Source organism: Schistocerca cancellata, chromosome 9, assembly GCF_023864275.1.
Source record: "Schistocerca cancellata isolate TAMUIC-IGC-003103 chromosome 9, iqSchCanc2.1, whole genome shotgun sequence".
In the NCBI taxonomy this organism is placed as follows: domain Eukaryota; kingdom Metazoa; phylum Arthropoda; class Insecta; order Orthoptera; family Acrididae; genus Schistocerca; species Schistocerca cancellata.
The window spans coordinates 142,911,947-142,938,215 of NC_064634.1; the positions used below are offsets into that span (position 1 = coordinate 142,911,947).

At 39.6% G+C, this 26,269-nt stretch overlaps 1 protein-coding gene across 1 annotated transcript in view; it reads right to left on the bottom strand.

Moving 5' to 3' along the window:
- Window positions 1–25,307: 25,307 nt before the first annotated feature.
- Window positions 25,308–26,269, bottom strand: part of LOC126100598 (probable ATP-dependent RNA helicase kurz) — a 170,384-nt gene continuing 169,422 nt past the window's right edge. The window contains exon 16 of the mRNA XM_049911225.1: window positions 25,308–25,464. Within this exon, the coding sequence (XP_049767182.1) occupies window positions 25,388–25,464 (77 nt within the window). The 3' untranslated portion in view covers window positions 25,308–25,387. The remainder of the gene's footprint in view (window positions 25,465–26,269) is intronic.

Here is a 26,269-nt window from a genome sequence, read left to right on the forward strand (position 1 = left end):
AAAATTTTCTGGGCACCAAATAATAGGCACACAACAAACAAAAATTTTTGTTCATTTGTATGGTTAGGAGTTTTGCTTTCAGACTAATATACTACTGAAGTATTATTGTTGTGGCCAAGGGAGGAACAACCATGCCTGATTTCTGTCATCAGTTCCCACTTGCAGCTCATATGCTTATACTGGCTTGCCATTATAGTAAGGGATACATTCCAGTTCTGGTTTCTGCACTTTTGTTTACTCCACATTTATGCCAATGTTGCCCCACTATGTATTATTCTTCCGGTGGCAACTGTGAAACAAAATCAATCTAGCCAATGATTTATTGTTTTCCAGTTTTGTTCATCCACATGAAGGCAGCATGTTTGCTCTGCAATGTAGAAGGTGGCATAATTGATTTTTTTGTGTTAAAAGATAATTATTTTAGCTAAAGCAAACAATGGAAGCCCCACATAGGAATATCAACAATGTAGGAAAAAATAGATTATCACTTACTGTAAAGAAGACACATTAAATTGCAGACAGGCAAAATTATAAAACACTTACACAAAGCTTTCAGTCACAGCCTCCATCAGCAAAAGAAAAACACACACCATTCATCCACAAGCACGCACAACTCACGCTCTCATAACTGTCAGCTCTGGCAGCTGAGGCCAGAATGCAGCTATCATATGGGATGGCAGCAGCAATCTGGAGGGGTTGGAGAGGGGAAGGGTATACCGTATTTACTCGAATCTAAGCCGCACCTGAAAAATGAGACTCGAAATCAAGGAAAAAAAGTTTTCTCGAATCTAAGCCGCACCTGAAATTTGAGACTCGAAATTCAAGGGGAGAGAAAAGTTTTAGGCAGCACCTCCAAATCGAAACAAAGTTGGTCCACTGTAATATGAGACACAATTTAGGTCCAATGAATGACGATACAGCTACAGTAGTTTGCTTCGAGTCGTAAGCTTAGCAGTTAAGCTTTACCAGGTAGCCATTGCTATGCGTCAGGCACTCCATACGTATTTATAAGGGTACCCTTCCTTTCTCACGTGCCTCGTCTGGTTTGAATTGATTGCTTATTTTTCTTTGATCTGATAAGTGCCGTTCTCTTTGTTATAGGTGTTTACGTCACTCTAAGCTGAAAATGCATAACTGTTCTGTGTCATGCATTGTTTGTCGCATACTGATAATGAGTGTTTACGGCTTGTCACCGCTGGCCTTTGTGCACGCTACCGCTGCTTACAACTTAAAAAAAAAAAAAAAAAAAAAAGAGAGAGAGAGAGAGAGAGAAAGAGGAATCGTCTCATTAGCGAAACAATGGCAAGAGACTGCTGCTTACTTTGATAATGATCAACAAGAACCAAATAATAGACTGCGTATGATAGATGTTCTGAACGAGAGTTTAGCGAAATTTTTTCTCCGTTTGAAAATCTTTGCAGACGCCTCTTTCTGCACAGAAATTAGAGTCATCTTAGATTTAAAAATCTAATCAGTTGCCATACTTCATTTCTTACTGTATCACTATTCAACATAAGAATAATACGAATATAAACATGATATGATATGTATATTCTTCCGCGTTTGCTGTTGTCTCACTCTAGTTTCGTAGTTTATTAGGCAGACAGGATTTAAATGAAATAGCAGCAAACACGAAACAGTACATGGCAAAATGTTTATATTTGTATTATTCTTATGGTGAAAAGAATACTGCATGTGATTCACAATTCATAAAAGTTCCTATTAGCAACCATCTCTTCTCACAGGTAGGAAAAAATTCAGAACGCAGAGTTGGCCATATTGACAAACATCCCAAACAGTCTCGCCAGTCGGAGTTTCATAGTACATTGAAATGCTGCTACATTCGATGATGAACAATACGGAATTTTTATTTACTTCGTTGGATAATGCATGAAAATGCAGTGGTCGAAACTCGGGGCGGAGAAAAAAAAGCTCATCTTCCACTTTTTTTTTTTTTACTGACGCAGAGGTTTTGGCACCAGTATTTATCTTTGTGCCTGCAAAGCATGCTGTGTAGCGCTACATATATTCGACGGCAGAAGTTAGTTGTGGCGGCACCTACCAACATTTTTCAGAATTTCCGCTTACTTTGCACTCGATCCTAAGCCGCAGGCGGTTTTTTGGATTACAAAAACCGGAAAAAAAGTGCGGCTTAGATTCGAGTAAATATGGTAGTAGTGGACAGGTGGGGTGGGGCTCAGAGGGACAGAGCAACACTTTCTAGTAGAGTGCACCGGGACTAGAATGCCAACAGGTGTAGTGTCAAGAGATTGTGGAGGAGGAAGGTTGGGTAAAAGGGCGAAAAAGGAGAGGAGCTGGGAAAGATGGGTGAATGCTTTAGCAGGGGGTGGCAAACAAAGAGGCTGGGAGTCAAGGATGGGGAGGAAATTATGGCACAGAGGGGGTGGAAACTGTTGGATGGAGGGTGTGGGGACAGTATATTACCATACGTTGAGGCCAGGATAATTATGGGAGCAGAGAATGTGTTGTGAGAATAACTCCCATCCGTGCAGTTCAGAAAAGTTGATGGTGGAGGGAAGGATCCAGATGGCTCAGATAGTGAACCAGCCATTGAAATCAAGCATGCAGTGCCACAGAGGAGTCTAATTTGCTCATGGCCGCGGTGAGTGTTCATCCTGTTGAACAGCTGGTTGGCAGTAATACCAATATAAAAAGCTATGCAATGGTTGCAGCAGAGCTGGTAAGTCACATAGCTGCTTTCACAGGTGGCCTAACCCCTGAAGGGGTAGGATAAACCTGTGACAGGACAGGACTAGGAAGTGCTGGGTGGGTGGATTTGGCAGGTCTTGCACGTGGGTCTTCCTCAGGGATATGATACATGTGGTGAGGGATTGGGATTGGGAGTGGCATAGGGATGAATTAGGATATTGTGGAAGTTGGCTGGGCAACAGAACACCACTTTAGGAGGGCTGGGAAAAATCTCGGTTAGGATGTCCCGTATTTCAGGGCATGATGATAGGAAGTCAAAGCTCTGGAAAAAGGATGTGGTTCAGTTTTTCCAGTTCAGGTTGGTACTGGGTGAAGAAGGGGGCACTCCCTTGTGGCCAGTTCGTGGGGTGGTGGGAGAATTGGTGGTGTGAAAATGTCATGGGAGATCTGTTTACGGACAAGGTCTGGAGGATAGTGCCTGTTTGTGAATGCCTTGGTGAGACCCTCAGCATACTGAGCAAGAGAGTTCTTGTCGCTACAGATATGCTGTTCCCAGGTGGCCATTCTATATGCAGAGAGATTTTTTGGTGTGAAAGGGATGATAGCTGTCAGAATGCAGGTACTGTTGGTGGTTGGTAGGTTAATGTGGACAGAGGTGCAGATTGAGACGTCAGTGAGGAGGAGATCAACATCTAGGAAGGTGGTGTGCTGAGTTGAGGAGGAGTTGGTGAAGTTGATGGGAGAGAAGGCACTGAGGTCGTGAAGGAATGAAGGTAGGGTGTCCTGGCACTGGGTCCGGATCATGAAAATATCATCAGTGAACCTTAAACAGACTAAGGGTTTGCTATTTTGGGAGGCTAGGAAGTTCTCAGCTAGGTGACCCACAAATAAACAATAAACAAGTTGGCACGGGGAGGGGGGGGGGGGTTGCCCATGACTGTGTTGGGTGTGTTTTTGTATACCTTCCCTTCAAAGGAGAAGTAGTCGTGGGTTAGGATAAAGTTAGAAAGGTGTATGAGGAATGAGGTAGTGAGTCTGGAGTGTGAGGGACGTTGGAAATGGTAGTGTTCAGTAGCAGCTGTAAGATCATAGGCATGAGGGATGTTTGTGTATAGGGAGTTGGTATAAACAGTGACGAGTGGGGATCCAGGAGGTAAATGGGTGGGGATGGTTGGTATCTTTGATGTGGGAGGCTAGATTGTGAGCAATTGGTTATAGGTGTTCGTCAGTGAGGGCCGAAATTCAGCTAATTTATTATGTTTTCTAATTTAATCCGTCTAGCAACTCATGAGACTGTCTGTGGCTCCTTTGTTGTATAGACTGAGAGCACTAACATCAAAAAATCAAAAAAAAGGTTCAACAGAACAGTGGTTTGGAGAATGATGTAATGTGAGTACATTTCACTGACACTGAGTAGGGCACAACACTTCCAGAGTATTAATAATGTGAAAAAAGAGAAGAGGAATCTTTTGAAACAAGTTTCCTCATTCAATATGCATAAGTCTTTGGGAAAAAATGTGAGTAATCTCAAATCCATCAAACAGTGTGAAATGGCATCCTCTTGGACAAAAGTGCTATGCCATGCCAAGAGGCCAATGAATCTGTGTCAATATCCTATATCAGCAATGAAACACAGTGCCCTTGCTGAAGTTATGAGTATCATAAGCTGCAGGGGCATAATGGATACATCTGAATTACAGAATAAATGGAAAATTGAAGGAGTCACAGAAGTGAACAATATAATGACGAAAGTCAGTCGTGAACTTCTGAAAACTGCCACTTTTGTTTTAACATTAAGTTCACCAATACTCCAAGAATCCATAAGGGCTGAATTTATCTACCTGAAGAGAAGACCATAAATACCAAACTTAATCTGTTGCTGTAAACATCCAAGGCATGGTCACTTAATGATGATGTGTAATGCAAAAAACTTGTGTAATTTGTGGGAAAGATGCTCATGGAGCATGGTCTCCTTGTTATTCTCTAGAAATATATACAAACTGCCCAAATGCTGCCCATTTGAAATAGCAACTGTCCATCCTACAGGCAAGAAAAAATTCAAGAAATATTCATTTATTTATTGTTCAGCTAATTCAGTCTACACCAGATGTAGCCTCTTTAAGTTATTAGATACATTTTTAAGAGGTGTTTCCACGCATCTTTGTCCACTGCTGTCTTCTGCCAGTTGAAGCCAGTAACTTTCCTGAGTTTCTTATCCCAGCGATCAGGTGGTCTCCCTGCTAGTCTTTGTTTTTCTCTGGGACTCCACTCTAAAACTGATTTGTCCATCTTCCATCCTTCATTCGTGCAACATGTCCTGCCCACTGCCATTTTAGAGTGTTAACCTGTTCTATAATATCTTTTACTCCTGTTATTGCTTGTATGTCTTCACTTTCCTGTCGATATTTCTTAGTGAGACCTAACATTGACCTTCCCATAACTCTCTGAGCAGTTCTAAATTTCCTTTTGAAAAATTCATTTAAAGTCCAAGTTCCACACCCATACGTTAAAACCTGTAGGACACAGTGACCAAAAACTGTCTTCTTTAAGTAGACCGGCTTGTTAGATTTGAAAACTTCCGTAAGTTCTCCAACCCAGTTTAATTCGACGAAAAATTTCAGGTTTCAAATCCCCTTTTGTGTCATTTTATTGCCCCACATAAACGTATTCTGCAACATTGTTTAGGATGTTGCCTTTCAGCATTACTTGCCTTGCAGCTACCCATTTACTATGCATAACCTTAGTTTTAAAGTGATTTATTTTAAGTCCAACTTCCTGATAACGATCTGTTAAGTCTCTTATAGAGGACTGTGTTTCTATCTTACTGTTAGCTAGGACCACTGTATCATCAGCAAATCTCAGGTTGGTAAGCCTTTTACCATTTATACTTTTTCCTCTGTTGTTCCAAATAATTTTGGACAGAGTCATCTTGAGAACTGTTATAAATAACTTCGGGGATATAGGATCCTTTTCCAATGGGAAATTCGCACTTGTTTTTTCCTATGTCGATAGGTGCTACAGACGTCTCATAAACGTTGCACAATATGTTTGTATATTTTGTTTCCACTCCTTGCTCGGCCAATGCTTGTATGACTGTAGTGTGGCTGACAGGATCAAAGGCTTTTTCTCTACTAATTACCTCATGCAGTGTGTTTATATGGTCAATTGTACTGAAACCACTGTGGAATCCATCTTGTTCTATGGGCTCTGCTGTCTCCACTACCATTTTAATGTGATTTATCAGGACTTAAGTGAACACTTTATATATAACAGAAAGTAAGCTAACTGGCGGTAGTTCTTCAGATTGTGAATACTTCCCTTCTGATGTAGTAAGATTATGTTTGCTTTGTTCCAGCAGGTTGGGATGCTGCCATTCTGTATACACAAACTAAAGACTTTAGCCAGCTGTTTGTCTGTTTCCTCCCCTATAAGCTTGAGTATGTCAATTGTCAGACCATCATGATCCCCTGCTTTGCCATTCTGCATCTCGTTTATAGCTTTTCTTATTTATTCTGGGAGGATTTTGGGGACTTCATCATCATCATCTGCAAAAGGTTTTTCTAGTGGTTCATGTGTTCTTTCATATAATTTACTACAGAAATTCTTTATATGGTTTAGAATTTCTTCCTTTTCTGTTATGCGCCCATTATCAGTGTCAATTGCTATGATTTCATTTTTACCAATCATAAGCTTTTGTTTCGCTTTCTTGCAGCTCTTTTTATTCTCTAATGCTAATTTTATGGTGTTTCATTTTATTTTTGTATGTCAGCTTTCATATTCTTCCTTATACACTTACACAGTTCTGAATATTCTATCTTGTCACAAGAAATTTTAATTTTCATCTCTCATCTTTTTACAAGAAAGCTTTGCTTTCCACCCTTAACTTTCCTGGTTGTTTAGTAATTGTTGTCAATCTACCATCTTTTTTTCTTTGCAGTTTCCATTATCGTTTAAGCTAGATTTTCTTCTATTGACTGAGCATACTGAAAATCCTTTTTCCTTTTGTTTAATTTATCCATACCTATAATTTCTTTTTTCTGTGATATTAGTTTTCTTAGTTCTTGTTGAGTATTAATGTTTATTTTCGCTCTTACCAGTTGGTAATTACAATCAGTGAAGGCTTCAGTGAGATCCTCAGTATATTTCAAGAGGGACTGCTCGTCATTGCAGATGCGACAACCATGGGTGGCTAAGCTGTATGGAAGGGACTTCTTGGTATGGAACAGGTGGCAGCTGTTGAAGTGGAGGTAATTGCTGGTGGTTAGTAGGTTTGATATGGACGGAGGTACTGATGTAGCCATCTTTAAGGTGGAGGTCAACATGTAGGAAGGTGGCTTGTTGGGTTGAGTAGGACCAGGTGAAGCAAATGGGGGATGGGGGAGTTGTTGAGGTTCTGGAGGAATGTGGATAGTGTGTCCTTACCTTCAATCCAGATAGCAAAGATGCCATCAGTGAATCTGAACCAGGTGAGGGGTTTAGGATCCTGGGTTCTTAGGAAGGATTCTTCTAGATGGCTCGTGAATAGGTTGGCGTAGGATGGTGCCGTGTGGATTCCCATAGCTGTACCCTGGATTTGTTTGTAGGTAATGCCTTCAAAGGAGAAGTAATTGTGGATGAGGATATAATTGGTCATGGTGACTAGGAAGGAAGTTGTTGGTTTGGAATCTGTCGGGCATTGGGAAAGGTATGTTCAATAGCAGTAAGGCCATTTGCATTAGGAATGTTAGTGTACAGGGAGGTGGCATCAATAGTGGTGAGCAGGGCACTGTGTGGTAAAGGAACAGGAACTGTGGAGAGTTGGTGGAGGAAATGGTTGGTATCTTTTATATAGAAGGGTAGTTTCCGGGTAATAGGTTGAAGATGTTGGTCTACGAGAGCAGAGGTTCTCTCAGTGGAAACACAGTAACAGGCCACAATGGGGCATCCTGGGTGGTTAGGTTTATGGACTTTAGGAAATATGTAGAATGTAGGAATGCATGGAGTGGTAGAGGTGAGTAGAGAGATGGACTCCAGGGAGAAGTTCTGGGATGGGCCTAGGGATTTGATTAGTGACTGGAGATCCTGCTGGATTTGGCAAGGTATGTTGGTGGAAGTACCTGACAGCTGGCAGAGTCCTACCACCAGGTAATCATTGCGGTTCAAAACAACAGTGGACATCGCATCTGCAGTCATGAGCAGTCCTTCTCGAAATATACCAAGAGTCTTACTGAAGCCTTCACTGACTGTAACTATCCTCCCAACCTTATAAAAAGACAAATCTCCTGTGCCTGACAACCAAGAAGCTGTATGTCTGCATGAATGGCCACCAACAAACTGTGGCCAAGAAACAAGTGGACCACCTTGTTACTTAACACGTTGCCAAACATAATATCCTTTATTTCAATGACTGTTTCACACCTGTGCCATATGGATCCTTCCCACCAATACCAGCTTTTCTGAATTGCACAGGTGAGAACTTTCCCTGCCAAACATCCTACATTACCGTAACCCTCCTGGCCTCAACCTTAGTTAGTCACTGTCCCCACCCATCCAGTAGCCCCTTCCTTGTTCCCATTCCAGCACTATGCAGCCGTCATTCCACCACCATACCCAGTCTCTCTATTTCTCTTATCTCCTGCCCTCCATCTAACCTGCAACACTTCACTGTCCACCCCCACCATACTATCCCTCCCCCTCCTTGCCCCAACCTCCTCCTTAGCCCCACCATATTATGCTTCCCCCTCCCTGCGCCAGCTTCCTCCTTACCCCTGCCCAATTGCCACTCCCATCAAGCACTGGTGCTGCTGCTCGCAGTGTGGTTTCTGTTGCCTGAGACTGCAGTCGTGTGTGTAAGTTGCATTTGCGTGCATGTGCGTATGTGTGTCTGATGTTGACGGAAGCCTTAATGTCTGAAAGCTATAATTGTGAGAGTCTTTTTGTTGTGCCTATCTGCGACTCAGCATCTCCTTTATATGGTGACTAGCAATTTTCCTTCTTATAAAATTGTAATATTATAGTTTTCAAAAATGAATTACTTTGAGGTGCCACATTATTTATTAGTGATTATTCCAAGTTCACCTAGGATTGGAAATGCGTATAAAAATGATGATTCTGTTTTTGTTCAAGAAGTAATCTTCAGACACAATACTTTGTGATACTATTACTGCAGACAAATTAAAAATATTTCACTATAAACTTCATTTATGTTGAGGAAACTCATACTAGATATGGAATCTACAGTATTCTATCATTTAGGCTTGTTCAGATTAATACAATACAGAACGAAGTGCATAATGTCACTTTATGCATGACTCTGTAAATACAATTATGAAATTCTACCTTGAGGTACTCACAATACTTACAATAGTCAATGAATGTAAAAATAATTTCTATAATGTCGAAATTCTGAGCAGACACAAACCACATTGCATAACTTTTTTGAATGTGACTTAGCTTTGACTGAAAATTCTAAAGAAAACAGTAAATGTATCATAAAATGCCTTGTTAGAATTTTTAGTTATTCAGTTTCATATGCTGACTCACATATTTGATTTTTGCGTAGACTATTTCTGCCTCTTGGGCGGTGTTTGATACATTTTGCCTCCAACTCTGTTACTTTGAGTAGTATCCGTTGCACTAGCCCAACACTGAATAAAAGAAATTTTATCAGGGCAGCATAATCTATCCCTCACTGGGACTTGACACGTGATGAGTGATCCAACCTTTTTTTTTTTTTTTTTTTTTTTTTTTTTTTTTTTTTTTTTTTTTTTTTTTTTTTGCGCATTCACATTGCTATTTTAACTACGTACATGAAGTTTGCAAATTGTTCTCCCAGAAGGTCTCTCCAGACTGTTTTTATGAGCAGCGCATCAGTCACTTTTATAAGCTCTTGCTATTCCTAGAAATTCTGTTGTTTTTGTTGTGCATTATCATTCCGTGCCCTGCCACATCACTGTGCTGTAACCTCAAGCATATGAAAAATCCTCACAGGAAGAGGCTTTAAATTATTGTTGTTGCAATGTAATAACAATAGAAATTGTTAGCTAGGACATGACATTGCGAGAAAATCACCAGATTAGTATTTTGCTGTGGCTGTCTATCTGAAGAGAGAAAATTCTCTCTCACTTAGAACAATTTTCAGTCTTTTTGCTGGTTTTTCTTTCAGGATTGATTATTCCACCAACAAATCAGCTGATTATGACTGTCAGACATATTTCCTGTGCAGACTTTGTTCTGTTTATTCGAGATTTTATGTTTGTTGACAAGGAGACAGCCTATAGGACTCTTAACTCAGAGACCCGAGATGCAATATGCCCTTTTCCTTTGCCCCTTAATGCTTCCAGTTTCCAAACCTATAGAAGAAATCTTCAAGATCACAAGACTGTTTCTTCAAAATAGCTTCATTCTCTTGAGTTTGTGGTGCCATGCAATGTAAACATATAAAAATGGAGTCCAAAGACAGAGGTGTTACAATTTAATCTGAAATATGTGAGCCAGGTAGTCAAAAGTTTAAAGTATCACCTGAAAAATTTAACTTACATTATTGCTGTCAAATGCATGAAATACTACACTGGAATGAATTAAAACATTTATGAATTAGCTTTTGTAATTCTTGCCTGTGGATTTTGTGGCAACAAGTATTGGCATGCTGACTGGTGGAAGTTCTAGTAGTATACCTGACAGCACGGCATTATGACCATAACAGCCAAGATACAAATAGGTGGGCCATCAGTTTCATTCTCCCTCCCAAAGCTGCTAGGTATGACTGCACAAGTAAAAATTTTAAATACCATACAACAGTCACAGTTCTTCCCAATTCTCGGGTGAGATAAAACAACAAACATCAGTGTGGATGAGTACCAGAGGTATTATTGTACCTCAGGCACATAAAAGGAATTATGATTGTTCTTTGCAAATGCTGGCAACCTCTCTTGTTCTCCACATATTTCCCAGATTTATTAATAACTACCACATGATAAAAACTGGATTTGTACCCGGTCAAGAACTGTAAATTTTATTTTCTTTATGCCACATATTGTTACTTTCATTAATTGATCATTGAGAGATGTAAGTACAACTCATTAGTCAGTGACTAATATATCAGAAAACACAGTAAATGACTTTTGCTCAATGATATCTGTGCTGTCAAAGACTGTAGGAGGCTCAGAAGTGACCACATAATGTGAGCCATGAATTTTTCACAAAGTGATTACTATTTCAAAATTGCTACTGCATTATGTAGAACTCCTGGTTCAAAAGAGAATATTCAAAAGATGACAGGCAAAATTTAGTTGCAATTTGTGCATCTGTACATAGATCAGTGCGAATGCTTACAACTACTACCACCATTGTAACATGGGAAAAGATCTTGCCAAGAAAATTCTGGTCCTATGTAACATCACAAAGCAGGTTGAAGGCTTCTACCTAGTCACTAGTTGACCAGTCTGATGCGGCAATAAAAGATCATAATAGGAAAGCTGAAGTTTTAAATTTCATGTTTAACAGTTATTCACACAGGAGGGTGCTAAAAATGTAGCATCATTTGATCATCACACAGACTCCAGTATGGAAGACACAGTAACAAGCATCCCTGGTGGTAAAGATGTAACGGAAAGAACTGAATGTGAATGTTGTCAGGTTTGGGTGGAATCTGAATTTGTTTTTACGAAGGGTACTGTGCGGCTCTGGTCCCTACTTAGCTTGTAGTGCAAAGTCTCAAGCAAGTGAAAAAAAAAAGGGCAGGTGATTCTTGTATGTAAGAAGAGTAAAAACAATGGACCCAAAATTACAGGCCAATATTCTCAATACCGATTTGCTGCAGAATTTTTGAATGTATTCTTAGTGTGAGTATAATTAATTTTCTTGAGGCGGAAAAACTTCTGCGCACAAAACAGCATGGTTTTATAAAGCATTGTTGTGAAACTCGACTTACCGTTTTCTCATGTGATATTCTGTGAACCATGGATCAAGAGCAACAGGCAGATTCTGTATTTCTACGTTTCTTAAATTGTTTGACATGGTGCCCCACTGCAGACTTTCAACTGTTATGAGCACATGAAATAGGTTCCCAGGTATGTGAGTAGCCCAGAGACTTCTTGCCTACCAAGTACTATGTCCTTGATGGCAAGTATTTGCCATAAACTGTGGTATCATTAAGAGTGTGCAGGAAATGTAACAAGACTGCAATTATTCTCTGTATACATAAATGATGTGATGCACAGGTTGAGCAGCAATCTGCAGCGGTTTGCTAATGATGCTTTGATGTTTGGGATGTTGTCATTGTTGAGTAACCATAGGAGGATACAAGGTGACTTAGATAAAACTCCTAGTTGGTGTGATGAATGGCAACTAACTCTAAATGTTGAAAAATATAAGTTAATCTATGTGAGTAGGAAAAACAATCTTGTAATTTTCTAATACAGCATTAGTAGTGTGCTGCTTGACACAGTCATATTGATTAAGTGTTGTGGCATAATGTTACAAAGCAGTGTGAAATAGAATGAGTATATAAGGATTGTAGTAGGCAAGGTGAATGGTTGACTTTGATTTATTGCAAGAATTTTAGGCAATGTGGTTGACCTGTAAATGAGATCGCATATGGTACACTAGAGTGACCCATCCTTGAGTACTGCCGAAGTGTTTGGGATCCCCACCAGTTCAGATTAAAGGAAAACATTCAAATAATTCAGAGGCAGCCTGCTAGATTTGTCACCAGACCTTCAATCAACATGCAAGTATTATGGAGATGCTTCACAAATTCAAAAACTTGAGAAAATTTAGAGAACTGGTATTGAAGCACTGCAGAACAATTCTACTAAGCCAACATACATTTTGCATAAGAATGATGAAAACAAAATAAAAGGAATTAGGACTTGTAGGAGGCATATAGACAGCTGTTTTTCTCTTGCTCGATTTGAGTGGAACAGGTGCCAGAAACCAAGTGGCTATGATTATATGCCCTCTATTCTTGTAGCATATTGACTGTTGTTCTATGGTAAAAATCAATATGTTCATTTAGATGTTAAGTCAACAGCAGGACATAACATAGTAGTTACTTGAAACACACATTTATTAAATCAAAATGAGCCCCTAATATTATGAACTGTCTTTCTTTTTATTATTATTATATTGAGGAAACTGATGTATTTAATGTGTGAGAAAGAGATGCAATGTCATGTCATAGCAACCCCAGGGAGAAAGATGGTAGCTGAAGACTCCATAAGAAATAAGAACTGTGCTCTTTCGTGGCATCTGATCAGTCTCGGTGCAAATAGACAATTGAGAGTTGGTTATGATTAGCAGAAAATGTTATCATATAGATCAGTACACTACTAATTCTTCTTAGAACCTATCAGTATATATCAGCGTTGTGTGGGGGTAGAAGATCCACTGAACAGCTCAAATTTTTCTTTCAACTGTATTCAGTTTTTTAAATTTATTAGAAGATGAATAAAGTTTACAGAAAAATTTTAACAGTGTGTTGGATCATCTTCACTAAAAAATGGATTATAGAGCTCTAATCCAAGCATCCACCATGTGGAATTGTATCAAGATACATTAATGTATTAGGCCTTTTGAATGAAGGGCTTGTCAGGAAGTAAGTGTATTGTGACCATAATGAGCTGTGGTTTTTTGTTTTGTTTTGTTTTGTTGGCAACACTGTGTGGTCCCTGACCAGAGCACAGGGACATACTAGTACATAAACACACACTGTAGTGTCCAGCTATGTGAAAGCTGTAAGCTAAGAAATCTTGCCACGTGTTGTGATCCACTTCCTACTCGCAGAAGGAATAACAGCTACCATATTTTTTTTTTTTTTCGTAAATCAAAATGTGTTATGGCAAAGGTATTATGAATAGAATTATTGTATTTAATGAGAGTATGGAGTTCAGTGGAGGCAGAAAAATGTTCATGATCAACACAGGAGTGGAAGACCTTCCATTTTGACCGATGAGTTGGTGAAAAAATCGAAGAAACTGTTCATGAAGACCACCAGTTGACAATGGATGAAATTTCTGCATGATTTCAACAACTCTCTTTTCTCACTTAAACGCTGGTGTACTGGAAACTGTGCAGATGGTGGGCCCCAAAACAGCTGACACAGCAACGCAAGAAAAATTGAGTCAATAGCACACGCGAGTTTCTTGAGCAACTTGATTTGGAAGGTGAGGATTTTTCTGAGCTCTATTATGACTGGAAATGAAATGTGGGTGGCTTATTACATGCCTGAAAAAAAGGGGGGGGGGGGGCAGTTGCCACAGTGGTGTCGCATCAATTCCCAATCTACAAAAAATTTAGAATCATAATTTAGGGCAAAAAATTATGCCCTCAGTGTTCTCGAACCAAAATGGCAGACCATCAATACACAACAGTATTGTGAGGCCTTAAAAGAAAAAAAAAGAGGGGACTGCTGATGAGAAGAGTGTGCTTGTTGCACGACAGTGCTCATCCTCAAACAGCCTTAGCCACTAAGGTGCTCTTGGACCCATTTGGTTGCGATGTTTTGAACCACTCTTCCCGACGTGGCACCTTCAGATTATCCAGGTGCAGGAAGAGGTACTGAAGCAGGTTAAGGAGCTGGCAGCAGAGTTCTTCGAGGAGGTCATAAGGAAACTTGTGCCATTGCTCACCATACGCATTGATTGGGACGGCAATTGTATGGTAAAATAGTCAACAAGTGTCTCAACAATATCCTGGACTTTTTTCAAGTACACTTTCTTTTTAAATATACAAAAATCTAGTACACTTACTTTTTGAACATGCCTTGCATATGTTTATTAACACCTATTTTCTCTCTTCCTTCTCATTCCCCCCCCTTTTTGGATGAATCAGAGTCAGGCTTGAGGGCAAGGGAATCATACACACATTTCAGGTACCAAAAATTTTGACAGCTAACCATTTAATGAAAACTCAATTAGATTAAATTGAACTTCCAATGCCTGTTACCTTCATGTGTCCACCAGTGTTTGTGGATTCAGAAAGAAACAGATGTGCCTGAGATGGGGCAGTGTTATTTCCCTGTCTATGTCCATTTCCTACTAAATATCTCCGTTTGAGGAAAAGTATAATTCATTGTATAATAGGTCATAAAAATATGACTGGAATTCTGCAAGTTATTGATGATACTCCATCTAAATCTGACATTCAGTTCATGGGTTATTTGATTGTGAATCAAGCATAGCATTAGAATTCAGGGAGGTGTGCGGCAGCAAAATAAGCTTTAGTGTTAGTTTATCTGATACCATGTAGAACTGTGTAGGAAGCGACTTTGATTTGTGCTCAGAAGTTTTATTGTGAATGCTGACAATAACTACACATTGTATTTAGACATGGTCAGATCAGATGAACAAGGCTTGTGCTGTACCATTGTTATGTCTGACAATGGCATTGGTAAGTAAAAGCTACAGTGATTCACAGCATCTTAAATAAGCTGGCATTTCTGGTAAAAAGTCACTTGTGACAGCATATTTTGTACAGGCATCATGATATAGGTGTGTTGTTATAGCCCACTGGGGTTGCTAGATTATAAAGAGCGTGCCAGGATGACAATATTCAGAACTGGTGGCTTCCATGAAGACTCCTTGACTTCTGGTATGATGACATCTGTCATTGATTTGAATATGATACTGATGTAAACCAACTAAAGTAGAGGATGCAGGGCCCCAACAATATGGTCTGTTTTTACCGTAGACACTGGTTACTTATTTTCTGGCCAACCAACCTCTCCCTGGTGCATATTTTCACACAAAGGTTGTGGTTGTGAAATCAGCAGGATCACAACATCGGAACTTGTCCATTAAGGTAAGGCAGGTGAATTTGTAGGCTACGAGATAGCCAATACAGATTGGTAGGAATAAGCAGGTAGGTCCACTTTAGTGGAGGATGTGCGTGCACCTGGAACTCAGCCAGTTGCCACTGCAGCAGGTTCTTTTAAGAAGAGACATTGTGAGGGTTGTGCTTTACACCTAACTTGCCAACATTGATGCAATATTCAGAGCTAGGTGAACAAGTTATGAAGTGATGTATCGGCTGGGAAATAGTATTTATACTGCAACAAGCAGCACCTATGTTAAAACAGTTTGGTAACATTTCCCACATAAATGGGATTTTTAGAGAGAGAGAGACTGAAAACAGAACAGTAAGGTAGCAACTGGCCCTATAACAGGCAGTAGTCAATGTTTTACGACCGATCACCAGTCCATAGTTGAAGGCTGATTAGCAAGACAGAAATACACGTAGCAGGCAGTCAGCCGGCCCACACTGGCTGACGCTCCTTAATCTGTTGTTGGTGTGTGTGACCAACAGGATGTTCTGCACTCATCGGACCTGGAGATTGGCCCTTTCAAAGTGAGCATGCCCCTCTGCTGCGTATCCAATCCACAGTGACTGACACTGCATTGTGACTTGCTTCGAGCGACAACAGCTAGGTATAAAAGTATATTTGCACCTGCTGGGTACACTTGTAAAAATTACAGAACAGAAGCTGGGGGTTGTATTCAAAAGTTCTGCAACACATAATGATGCTGATGGTAATATTTATCTCAATACAATAAAAACTGCTGATGGTAATATTTATCTCAATACAATAAAAACTGAGGTCATTAGTATGGAAGTTTTTAGACGTGATTTGTATTCCACATACATTCCAGATAATGAAGAAAATGCTGAAGAATCACCTAGTATGATGTCAATAGCTCCAGTGAAAATGGAAACAACTGAACTCAAGGTGAGCAATTCACCAGCGATACTCACAAAATGATGGAATCAATAATGGAGAGACTGAGTCCAGATGTCAAAACTTACGGGCAAAATTTTTTGATATTGTCTTTAACAGAGGCATTCAATGGCTTCAAGTGTGAACTGGAAAAGGGCAATGATGCTTTTATGTACATATGTAAAAACTGAGATTAACAATGTAAATGCCAACATTAATAATGTGAATGCAAATGTAAAAACAGAGATAAACAATGTGTGAACACATTTCTACTGGGATATCTTAATTTAAAATTGGAAGTGAAACATGATATTGAAAATCATTTTGGGTAGTGCCAAATACAACCAGATGAACATGTCATTTTGAAACTGAGAGTTATTACTGCTAATGCCAACTTGGAACTGAATGTGATGTTCAAACTCTGTGAAACAATTGCACAAGAATCTGAGCTAAAACGAGAAAAAGTGGGAAGCAAATGAAAACCCCTATCACACCTTCACTGAACTGGCCAAGGTAAAACAAGCATCACATGAGAAAAATATATGTAAAAGAGTACAAAACTTAATATTATGCAAGGGCTGCATACTAATTTTAGTACTCATGTGGACAAAATGAGTCATATGCTTGAAGCCGAATGAAAAATGCGTGACTCATATCAAAGTGTACAGCTGGCACATAATACTGTGTGTGTGTGTGAAATCTTATGGGACTTAACTGCTAAGGTCATCAGTCCCTAAGCCTACACACTACTTAACCTAAATTATCCTAAGGACAAACACACACACTCATGCCCGAAGGAGGACTCGAACTTCCGCCGGGACCAGCCGCACAGTCCATGACTGCAGCACCTTAGGCCGCTCAGCTAATCCCGCGCGGCACATAATACTGTTGTAGATAAGAAATTGGTTAAAACTAATCAAGAAATTCAACAGTTGTCACAAAGGGGGTACAGCAATCGCTGTTTGCCACAGCAGAAGCTGCATTTATTATATGTTGGATTATTTTGCTACACAAGGGACTGTGCACCCAAAATGGTTTATACAAGAGTTTATGAATGTGTTTTGGTATCTTCACCCCTGCAGGAACAGATTTATTTTATTTTGGGACATCTAAAAGGGGATGCAGTTCGTTGTGTGAATGAAATCTCAAATGCTTGTGTGGCTATTAAAAAGTTTTGGGGTAAGTTTCTGAATGAAGGTCGGTCTTTGGAAATTCAATGGGAATTATTGATTTATTTTTGGAGTGAAGAATGACAGCAGTAAAATTTGGGCGCAATGAAAGACATTTTAATTGTATGAAATGCATTGACATGTGACTGGACACAGGTATTGGGAGAACGATGCCTTAGTACATGTCAAGAGTTAATAACAGCCCCCAGAGATAATTAGGAAACATACATTAGATTTTGGGATGGGTAGAATGATTGCAGGGACATGATGGTGGCAGTAAGAACATGCAACCGAGGCAAAATGGCAGCCAGTGCATCTAATGTGCGACTGTAGTAGGTGTCCAAACTCAGGTGGCGCACAACATAATGGGGTGTCTGAATATGGCAGTCAGCTTATTCCCTGAGGTGTTAAATTAAATAGTGTGCAGTATGTGATTGACTAGAGGCAACAACTTCTGTGGTCTCAAGGTTTAGTTTAAATTTCAAGGAGGAAAAACGAGGTCTACATGCACAGAAAAAGGTACAGCAAAATTGTGACACCATGTTTTAACCTTGGAGTATGAAGGTGAGCACGCAGCAATCCTCATGATATACGCTCAGCTTAGGGTGACTATCTTGGTGGCAGTTACAGCAACCCTGATCCTGGCAATACTATGTTTCACCTTGAATTGTGGATGTGGGTAAGTCACAATGTGAGTGAGAAGTGTTCAGCATAGAGTACCCCCAAGAGGGCAGGTCCAGCAACTGTGGCATTTTTGACAAAACTAAAGTGGATGATATTTTCAGTACTGCAATGCTGTTTATTGAATGGGTCCCAAACATGGTAGGACAGGAAGGTAACAGTGAAACATTTAGTTGTCAGGTGTGGGATCTTTGGGGTTTGGGAAACTCCTTAGAACAAGACGCAATAGAGAACGTGCCCGAGAGAAACAGCTTGGCATGTGACAAAGCAAAACTGTTGAAATGCTCAGAAGTGCTAGATAACGAAAGAAGTATTCAATGGAAATCCAAATGTGAGCTGCCATTAAGGCTAGATTATAATGCTATTGTTCTTATAGCAGCGTGTGATGCAAAGCACAGCGTCTATCTGACCTGTTGCTTCATAACAGGCTGCTTAAGCAGTTTTAGTGTTTGCCCTTGGTAAGATCACAAAATGAAAAGTCTCCCGGTAACAGAGATTTGATCGCCAAGCTATTACTGAAGATTTGTTGCATGAAGATGATCCTGTCAGTGGTGAACACAACCACTTTGGGTGGCTGGGTGAGGGGTTGGAGTGTTATAGGCTTCAAACTTCGTGATGCCATACTAAAAGAAATAGCAATGGTAGCAATATTTTCCTTAATATCTGATATTTAATTAAATTATGTTTAAGTACTAAGTAGGTATAGCCTAAGTCAATTAATTACTTTAAAGAATAAAATTATGAGAATCAATAAAAAATATTATTGCAAGAAATAACTCACACTGACAGCAAACTAATCCGTTGGAGCTATTTTTTATGGGATATCTGTTAATGACACCATCAAAGAAAGTTTCTATGGGTTCCTCATCCACTTGTGTTGACACCCTCACACACTGTCATGACCCATCCAATTTTTTAATTTTTTCATCACCCCATTCATTGTACTGAATGACCTATCCACACTGGAAGTGGAAATGGAAAGGTACAGCACACATTCAACGAGTGTCCTTAGTGCCTCATAGCTGATGTCAGCTCTTAAGATAAAAAGAAGCACTATCAGAAGATGAATCTTCTGATCTACAGATTTTTATATTTATTATCACTAAATTCTTGGAATGTTTTAAAACTTTCTAAATACTTCATTTTATTGCTTTCATAGCCTTGTCACTGAAACATTTCCATTTCATTATCATACTACTCCCAATTTTCTTATATTTTTCATAGTTTATTTCTTGTTCTCCTTGAATAGCACACTTTTAACTTAAGCTGCAGCCACTTACAGATTTTACTTTTGTGTTTAATTTTCTGCACATCTTCATCATATTCGCAAAGACAGTTTGATGTGTCTTAAATGTTCCAGAGTTCGAGACGCAAGTACAGGGAGTTCTGAAACTTTGAGTGATTGGGTTTTTAAAATTTTACTTAAGTTTGAGATGACACTCATTGTATTATTCATAGTTGCTAAAATTAAAGGAAATTCTAACCCATAATTTTTAGCAAGGTTCCTCCTGACAAACTTGCTAAATTCGCATTGTCCTTGTATATATGTCTGCATGCCATCTGCATTTTTCTCCCTGACATTGTAATTCTGTCAGAGACAGCAAAGGACTTGGAAGAGCAGTTGAATGGAATGGACAGTGTCTTGAAAGGAGGATATAAGATGGACATCAACAAAAGCAAAACGCGGATAACTGAATGTAGTCGAATTAAGTCGGGTGATGCTGAGGGAATTAGATTAGGAAATTAGACACTTAAAGTAGTAAAGGAGTTTTGCTATTTGGGGAGCAAAATAACTGATGATGGTTGAAGTAGAGAGGATATAAAATGTAGACTGGCAATGGCAAGTAAAGCGTTTCTGAAGAAGAGAAATTTGTTAACATTGAGTATGGATTTAAGTGTCAGGAAGTCGTTTCTGAAAGTATTTGTATGGAGTGTAGCCATGTATGGAAGTGAAACGTGGACGATAAATAGTTTAGACAAGAAGAGAATAGAAGCTTTCGAAATGTGGTGCTACAAAAGAATGCTGAAGATTAGATGGGTAGATCACATAACTAATGTGGAGGTATTGAATAGAATTGGGGAGAAGAGGAGCTTGTGGCACAACTTGACTAGAAGTAGGGATCGGTTGGTTGGACATGTTCTGAGACATCGAGGGATCACCAATTTAGTATTGGAGGGCAACGTGGAGGGTAAAAATCGTAGAGGGAGACCAAGAGATGAATACACTAAGCAGATTCAGGAGGATGTAGGCTGCAGTAGGTACTGGGAGATGAAGAAGCTTGCACAGGATAGAGTAACATGGAGAGCTGCATGAAACCAGTCTCAGGACTGAAGACCACAACAGCAACAACAACAACATGCCATCTCAGTGGACTAGTAGCATAGGAATACAGCATGAACTTTGCAATAGGTACTCACTCAACCAGAATCTTCAGGTATTTTTAAAACAGGCTGTTCCACAGCATACTGAATTTCATACAATACACTTTTCGTTTAATAAACTTTTCCATGCTTCTGCTAATGTCCTCAAAATTATGTAATGTGTGTTTTATTATATTGTGTTTATTCCTACAGTTACTGTGCATCTGTGACAACTCATGCCACTTTTCCTCGAGCACAGATCCCAGGTGACAGAACCACTAAAATTAGAAGCACCATTGAACAAGCACATTACTAACATATTTGACTTTTGTAGTCCTGTCATCCTTAGTTGCACATAGTATTACAGTATGTTGATAATTTTTACTTTTGTACCATCTAATTACAACTGAATGAAACAATTTTTGTGCCACACACGTTTCACCTTTGTTCTTTGCATGGCATCTTCAGGCGGCCTGGAAAATGAACATATTTTTGTTTCTACTATTTAGTTTACCTATGTATACAGAATATGTTCACATAACCCAGGGCACTGAAGACACCTTGCAAAGAATAAAGGCAAAATGCATATGGCATGAGAACTGTGTTTCATTCAGTTGTAATTAGACAGTCCAAAAGTAGAAATTATACCATACCATAACAGCATATTACTAATATGCCACTACAAAGTTTTCAGTTATTTAAGTTCACTATCAATTGCTGTAAACATAAACCGAGCTGTAGTGCTCTTCAGTTCAACCTTTCCTTCCCTTTAAAAGACTGAGATGGTACCGCACAATGAACTAGCAATGATTAGAAAACACTTTTAGATTCGATTTTTATCATGGAGAATTTTTTCATCTTAATTTTCAAAACCTCAGCAATGCAATTTAATAACTGTGAAGGAATATTTTTGCAAAAATATGTAGACCTTTCATTCTGAAATTTAACCCACTTTGCAAGATTAATGTTGCTTTTACAGGGTGTTTCAAAAATGACCGGTATATTTGAAACGGCAATAAAAACTAAACGAGCAGCGATAGAAATACACCGTTTGTTGCAATATGCTTGGGACAACAGTACATTTTCAGGCAGACAAACTTTCGAAATTACAGTAGTTACAATTTTCAACAACAGATGGCGCTGCGGTCTGGGAAACTCTATAGTACGATATTTTCCGCATATCCACCATGCGTAGCAATAATATGGCGTAGTCTCTGAATGAAATTACCCGAAACCTTTGACAACGTGTCTGGCGGAATGGCTTCACATGCAGATGAGATGTACTGCTTCAGCTGTTCAATTGTTTCTGGATTCTGGTGGTACACCTGGTCTTTCAAGTGTCCCCACAGAAAGAAGTCACAGGGGTTCATGTCTGGCGAATAGGGAGGCCAATCCACGCCGCCCCCTGTATGTTTTGGATAGCCCAAAGCAATCACACAATCATCGAAATATTCATTCAGGAAATTAAAGACGTCGGCCGTGCGATGTGGCCGGGCACCATCTTGCATAAACCACGAGGTGTTCGCAGTGTCGTCTAAGGCAGTTTGTACCGCCACAAATTCACGAAGAATGTCCAGATAGCGTGATGCAGTAATCGTTTCGGATCTGAAAAATGGGCCAATGATTCCTTTGGAAGAAATGGCGGCCCAGACCAGTACTTTTTGAGGATGCAGGGACGATGGGACTGCAACATGGGGCTTTTCTAGTTTTCCAGAATTCCAGTAGCTTTCCTAAATTTAGTGAGCAGTATGGAAATGAAAACACCCTCTACCTTTTGTAGAGCCCTAACCTGATCACCGTCAAAGCACAATCAATCATACTTACACCCCCCCACTTTTTGGCTGATAATTAATTTCGCGTTGAAGATTTTGTTTACAATGACTGAAGGATGGGTCAGAAATAGTACATTCTCTGCTTGCAGTCTGAGGAAGAGTAACTGAATAGTCAGTAAGCAATTCACTGTCACATTCACTAGCATTTCTTTCAATAAACGTCCACTCATTCGGGAGGACGATGATTCAAACCTGTGTCCGGTCATCCTGATTTAGGTTTTCTGTGATTTCCCTAAATGGCTTCAGGAAAATGCTGGGATGGTTCCTTGGAAAGGGCACGCCAACTTCCTTCCCCATTCTTCCATAATCCGATGGGACCGATGACCTCTCTGTTTAGTCCCCTTCCCCAAATCAATCAAACAACCAACCAACTAATACTCATTTGTGTTTTCTGCAACATGCTGTCTTTCATTAGAAAAGAAAGCAAAGTTTCTTGTTTTGGCATTGTATTTCAGCATTAACACTTCTTTTTATACCACAAATTGACAAAGACTGCAAACATATTGCATAATCACATTAGCTGACTAACCATTAATATAGCTGCATACAAAAAGTTGAAATTTATTAAAACAATGGAAGCTTATTATTGTTGTAGTGTCTAGCGGGTGGCAGCCTTTGTATTTAGATAGACCCTTATTTGCATGTATCAATACGTGCAGAGTTTTCTCAACTTGTCCACTGTTGATTCCCAACATTGTGAACAGCGGCTGCCAGCAGAGTTTTTTAAGACACTACAAGCTTATTAGTTGTTACGTGACACCAACCCAGATGATAATATAAATTATTTTGAGTTTCAACGTTATATACAAATAGACATGAATTTCTCAGGGAGGGTGGGGGGTCAATTGGAGGAGGAGGCAGTGGTGGTAACCAGCTGCAGCAAGCAGAAACCTCTTGCCTGCCCACCTCACATTCACCACCACCTCTATCTGGCAAGTCTTACTCTTGGAGGTAGAGTCAGTGCTGGAGAGAACATAACCCTCCCCAACTGCCCCTTAATCCACCAACCATCAGCATCAACCACACAGCAAGTTCTGTGGATGTCTTTAGAGTGTGATAGTGCAGATGATGGGATGAAAATACAGAAGTATTGTTAAAATGTTTTTGTGGTCTGATTGTTTTCTTATTTAATTTTTCTGGTGCTGACAACCTGAGCATGGTGTTTGATTTGTTCATGAACAGAAATAGGATGTTATCTCATCTGATCTGTGAAGGTACTGGATAATTTTAGATTATGGAAGAATGCAAAAACTCCTTTATTGTTTGAAGAATTTCTTTGAGAGGAAAGATGTGTGGACATTTTAAAGACCTATATTGATTAAGAAAGTAGTTGTTGGTTTCTAGTTATGGTTAGATCAGGTGAACAAAGCTTACACCACCCTGGAAATTAGGGTTGTGCTCACTATCTAGCTGTGTATAATAGTGTTGTGGTAGATAGTTGTGGATGAACTTGCAACTGAGGGGGTAAACATAATACTCATGGAGGAGCTTATAGTGAATGGTGCTCTGCAGTATCTGGCATTTGGTGTATAAAGCCCCACACAGCACCATGGTGGCATATGTACGTATTTGTCACCTGCTGAATTATCTCCTGCTGGGGTTGCTAGTTCTTAAAGAGTCCTTTGGGAAGACGATGATTCGGTGGCTTCCACGAAGACTTGAATTCTGATGTGATTTCTCTTTGATTTGAACACAATATTGATGTACACCATCCTAATTAGAGGACACGAGACCTCAACAATATGATCTGCTTCTATCAGACACATTGGTTATTTATTTTCTGATCAACCAACCTCTTTCCTGGGCCATCATTTCATACAAAGTTTGTGCATGCGACACCAGCTGAAGCACATCATCAGAACTCATTAATTACGAAAACTTATAAACTACTCTGTTATACCACACATCATGAGATATCTATGATACAATGACATTATGTAATGATATATTTCTGGTTTTGCTTGTGCCATTTGTTCTTTGGCATTTTGTCACATCGAGTGGCATCTTGATTCTTCCTTACTTACTAGTGTAACGAAGTTGGTGGCTTGCCTCCTTGAGTGGCAGTAGCAGCAGCAGCATCGCTTATCGAGACTAGTACTGTCATACTATCTTTGGTGGGACTGCTAGTATTTCCGGGTGGTATTTTCTGCCCTGCGGCTGTTAACATCCCAGTTACCTGCCCTGGTTGTTAGCGTAGTTTCCTGACAGTGTGCCTTTCCTCGTCATGTTGGTGCTGTCCAGAACGGCATGTAATTCGACAGCCTTTTAAGTTGTTTGGTTCATATTTTCCTTAGAGTGGTTATTGTTCCCTTGGCTGTTTTTTGACGCCAATTTCTGAAGACGTAGTGCTGTTTGTATCCTTGTACTCAGCTGATATTTTCCATCGTTGTGCAATTGGTTGGATGGAAGGGAATTGGTTAAATTGTTGGTCGGTCCTTGGGCCATCCCTAGTTTGGGTTGCCATCCGATTATTTAACTTCAACTCAATTACGTGTTTTTCTCTCTCTTTTTTTAAAAAAATTACCTTCTATTTTTAATTGCTTTTGATTTCTAAGCCAAGCCTTCAGCCGTTCTTGTTTTTGGTGTGGTTTTGGGCCTTCAGCGCAGAAAGCATCTCAAGTTTTCTTTAACTAGGCCTTCAGCCATATTGTCTAGTTGTGATGTTTTAAAGCAATGTGTAAATCAGTGGTTCTTAGAAAAATAATGTTGTGTGTGATTGTGTGACTCACAGTAACTGTTTACGGTCCCATCCATAATTGTAACCTTATCCTGTGTGCTCTCTGAGAACCTACCATCCAGGTTCCAGCTTGACAGCCAGACTTGATGATTTCAACGTAAGCAATCTGCAATTTATTTTTAATATGGTACAAGAAAAATGAAGTTACTGACACACTACATTAATTAACAAATATAAATAATATTTATTTAACAAATATTACAAAAATACATACAATTATCTTTACACTCATCACAATATATCCCTATATGGGTGGCCACAGCAATGCAGCTTCATTATAAGCAGATTCTGGCAGCCACTTTTGATAAGCTTCCAATAAATCTGAAACATAAATTAAAATTATTTACATAATGAAAGATATAATTTATTTTCATTGAAACATTACTCATTATTATACATGAATTAAAAAGTGAAATTGCTCTGTAGTATATGAATTACTAATAAAACTGGTCATCTGATCTTGTTAACCGGCTAGTATGTCACATATCTGAGTTGTGCACTGCCTCTAGTTATCTCTCGTGCCACTACAGAAGCCAATGAGCAATTGGAGGCTGGCTGGAATAAATGAAGGGGCAGTGACTTGACTACCAATATAGCTATGAGAAGGAGTCAAATGGAAACCTCTTAAAAGTGTAGTTAGTCGACATTTCACGCCAAAGTTCTGCAAGTTCACAGCACGGAATGCCCTACGGGTAGCAGCACACAACAAACTTGTGAAACGCGGCCATAATACCAGCTCAAAATGGCTGCCCTGCTTGCGACATTCATGAAGGAATAACAGCATTCTGTCATATGTTTTCTAACCAGTGAAGGTATGCTGGGTTGGTCGGTTAATTTTGGGGGAGGGAACCAAACAGTGAGGCCATCAGTACCATGAACTAGGATGGCAGAAAGCAAGGGAGGAACAACACAAACAACATAGTCCAGTGAAAGGGAAGGGACAATGTGCAAACAAAGACAGAAAAGGAACATCAGGGCAGCAGGATGAAGAAAGAACAGGAGGGGGGTGGGCGGAAATAGGGAGAGCAGGGGTGCCCTAGAAATGCTATGCACGGTGGGGCACCAGCACCACCACCCAATCGTCGCCCCCGACACACGCACAGTACCACACCATTATTATGATACA